Source organism: Sinocyclocheilus anshuiensis, unplaced genomic scaffold, assembly GCF_001515605.1.
Source record: "Sinocyclocheilus anshuiensis isolate Anshui unplaced genomic scaffold, SAMN03320099.WGS_v1.1 scaffold1501, whole genome shotgun sequence".
Taxonomy (NCBI): Eukaryota; Metazoa; Chordata; class Actinopteri; order Cypriniformes; family Cyprinidae; genus Sinocyclocheilus; species Sinocyclocheilus anshuiensis.
The window spans coordinates 674155-676795 of record NW_015544287.1 but is presented as its reverse complement, the minus strand read 5'-3'; the positions used below and the strand labels follow the sequence as shown (position 1 = coordinate 676795).

Sequence of the window (2641 nt, the reverse complement as noted above, 5' to 3'; positions counted from 1 at the left end):
CCCCCTGCTGTACCGAAATCATACCGAACCGTGACGTTAAAACCGAGGTACGTACCGAACTGTCATATTTGTGTACCGTTACACCCCTAGTCATGATACATAAGAACAAAAGTTATTTTTCACATTATAATAAATGCAAACTTCTGGGGAAAATAGGCTTAATTTTCTTATCTTAAAAAAAAGTAATTATATTTTATTGTATAAGTTTTTAAAATTTAAACTTTATTTATTAATTTTTTTTCATATATTCTCTGATTAACTGATATCAGTGCAATGTGACAGTCTCAAAAAGTGATAATAGCATTTCCGTATTTTCACGCACACTTCACTAAAGAAACATTGTAAACTTGACCCTCTCGTGAACACATATGACAGCTGGCCAGAGGCAATTATTTCTAGTTAAGAAAATGACCATTTGTTTTTGTAAGACACTGATTCATCTGCTGGGGTCGTATGGATTACTGTCATGATTGCTGTATGTGTTTTTGAAACGTCAAAATTCTGGCACCCATTTATTTGCATTACACACAGATAAGATATTTTCTAAACTGATTTATCAGTAGGGCTGGGTATCGATTCAGATGTTCCAATTCGATATTTTAAGCAATGAATGAATGACGGACTCTCCGTTGTAACATCGCGCAAGGCAAATAAGGGGGTGACATCTAGTGGATTAGACTAGTAATAAGATTAACGTAAATCTTATGTTCAATGTTTGTGGAAATAAATATTGAAAAAAATCTATTCGTGGCCTTCGAGAATCGATATTGAATCGACCACATTTTAAAAAACGATATATCGAAAAATCAGTTTTTTTGCCCAGCCCTATTTATCAGTTGTTCTCTCAACATCAATGATACACCAATATGGAAGCAGTAACATGTGTACCTGTCTTTGTCTTGGGTGGGCACAGTGCCGGTGTTGGTGGATCCGGGCACGGCGGGGATGGGTGTGCCCACGGTCCGCAGGTTCTGAATGACAGAGGACAGGAACTGCTGGCTGGCGCTCTCATACAGGTCAAAGCAGATCTGATAGGCCATCAGGAGGTTATCATCTTTCACAAGCTTCTCCAATATATCGCTCACAGCTTGAGGGTCGTCGAGGAAAATCAGACACTATGATGAAAAACAACAGCGTCAGAGATGAATCTCTGAACGCACAGCAGGATAAAGATCAATCCGCTCAGGACAGGTCACCTGGCAAACGTTAATGAAGTCAGGCTTCTCCAGGTTCATGTACAGCTTGACGAGAACTCGGAGAACGTCGTTACGAAACTTCTTGTTCTGCATGAGGGACATGCAGATCTTCAGGCTGTAGGCCAGCAAACCAGCAATGTCATTCTGTAGGAAACCAAACAAGGCCTGAAAACTGGTTCTGACATCACAGGGGTTCTGACATCACAGCTCATTAACATATGCCTATATACACACACACACACACATATATATTTTTTTTTTTCTTTAACTACTGTCCACAAAATCAAAGTCATATGGTGCAACAAGTGGCAAAATGTCACATGGTGCAACTTCATCAAAAGTGTATTAATATTCTATTATTAATATTTGATGTAAGACTGTGCAGATAAATAGCATACAGATTCCAGGATGGTTTTCTCAAAGATGTCTAAGCGTCGAGTCTCCAGCGCGATGCCGATGGCTTGTTTGTACATATGATCTCCCAGGCAGCGCTGGAACATCTTGTTGACGATTCCCTCCAGACGAGGATCGATGCTTTTCTTCTCCTCATCCTCTGGCAGCTCGGCGTTCTCAACGCGCAGTTTGGTGTAATGATCGATACACTTGGCTGATGGGCAAAAGGATAACACAGTGAAAAAGGCTGGTAAGTCTCTTCTGCTCACCAGAGCTGCGGTTATTTGATCAAAAAAACTGTAAAAACTAAAATATTGTGAAAAATTATTATGATTTAAAACAGCTGTTTTCTGTGTGAATATCTGTTAAACTGTAATGTATTTCTGTGATGCGCAGCTGTATTTTCAGCATCATTACTCCAGTCTTCAGTGTCACGTGATCTTCAGAAATCATAATAATATGCTGATTTGCTGCTCAAGAAACATTTCTGATTATTATCAATGTTGAGAACAGCTGCTTAATATTTTTTCAAGCTTCTTTAATGACTCTAAAGTTCAAAAGCACAGCATTTATTTGAAATGTAAATCTTTCACATCATTACAAATGTCTTTACTGTCAAATTTGATCAATTTGCTGAATAAAAGTACTCATTTCTTTCAAATAGATTTGAGAGAGCGCTGATCACTTACCAATAATGGTCTCCACATATTCGGAAACGTCATTGACGTTGAAGAGATCTCCAGCGCCCAGAGCGTAGTTTAAAGACTCCTCAAAAGCCCCGAGGTGGTAAAACACTTTAGAGGCCACCAGTGCAGCAAACGCTCTGCTACGAAACGTCTCGTCCTCATACAGGACCTCGCTGACAGAGAAAAACACAGTTCATCACTTCAAAAGTACCTAAACATTCATATGAAATGTTTCAGAAATTGTTAATCACTATTACACTACAGTAGTATTATTGTAATGGTAATACTTCTTCCTTAAAAATGATATCATTTAAATTAAATAAAAAACAAAATATAATTCACTAAATAAATATAAATAGAATAAAA

At 38.0% G+C, this 2641-nt stretch overlaps 1 protein-coding gene across 1 annotated transcript in view; it reads right to left on the bottom strand.

The window, feature by feature from the left end:
- The window catches only part of LOC107698053 (26S proteasome non-ATPase regulatory subunit 1), a 44325-nt gene that overhangs the window by 39976 nt on the left and 1708 nt on the right, over positions 1-2641 (bottom strand). The window contains exons 4-7 of the mRNA XM_016498966.1: positions 2279-2448; positions 1595-1803; positions 1197-1340; positions 889-1115 (exon numbers count right to left, since the gene is read on the bottom strand). Of these exons, the coding sequence (XP_016354452.1) occupies positions 889-1115; positions 1197-1340; positions 1595-1803; positions 2279-2448 (750 nt within the window). The remainder of the gene's footprint in view (positions 1-888; positions 1116-1196; positions 1341-1594; positions 1804-2278; positions 2449-2641) is intronic.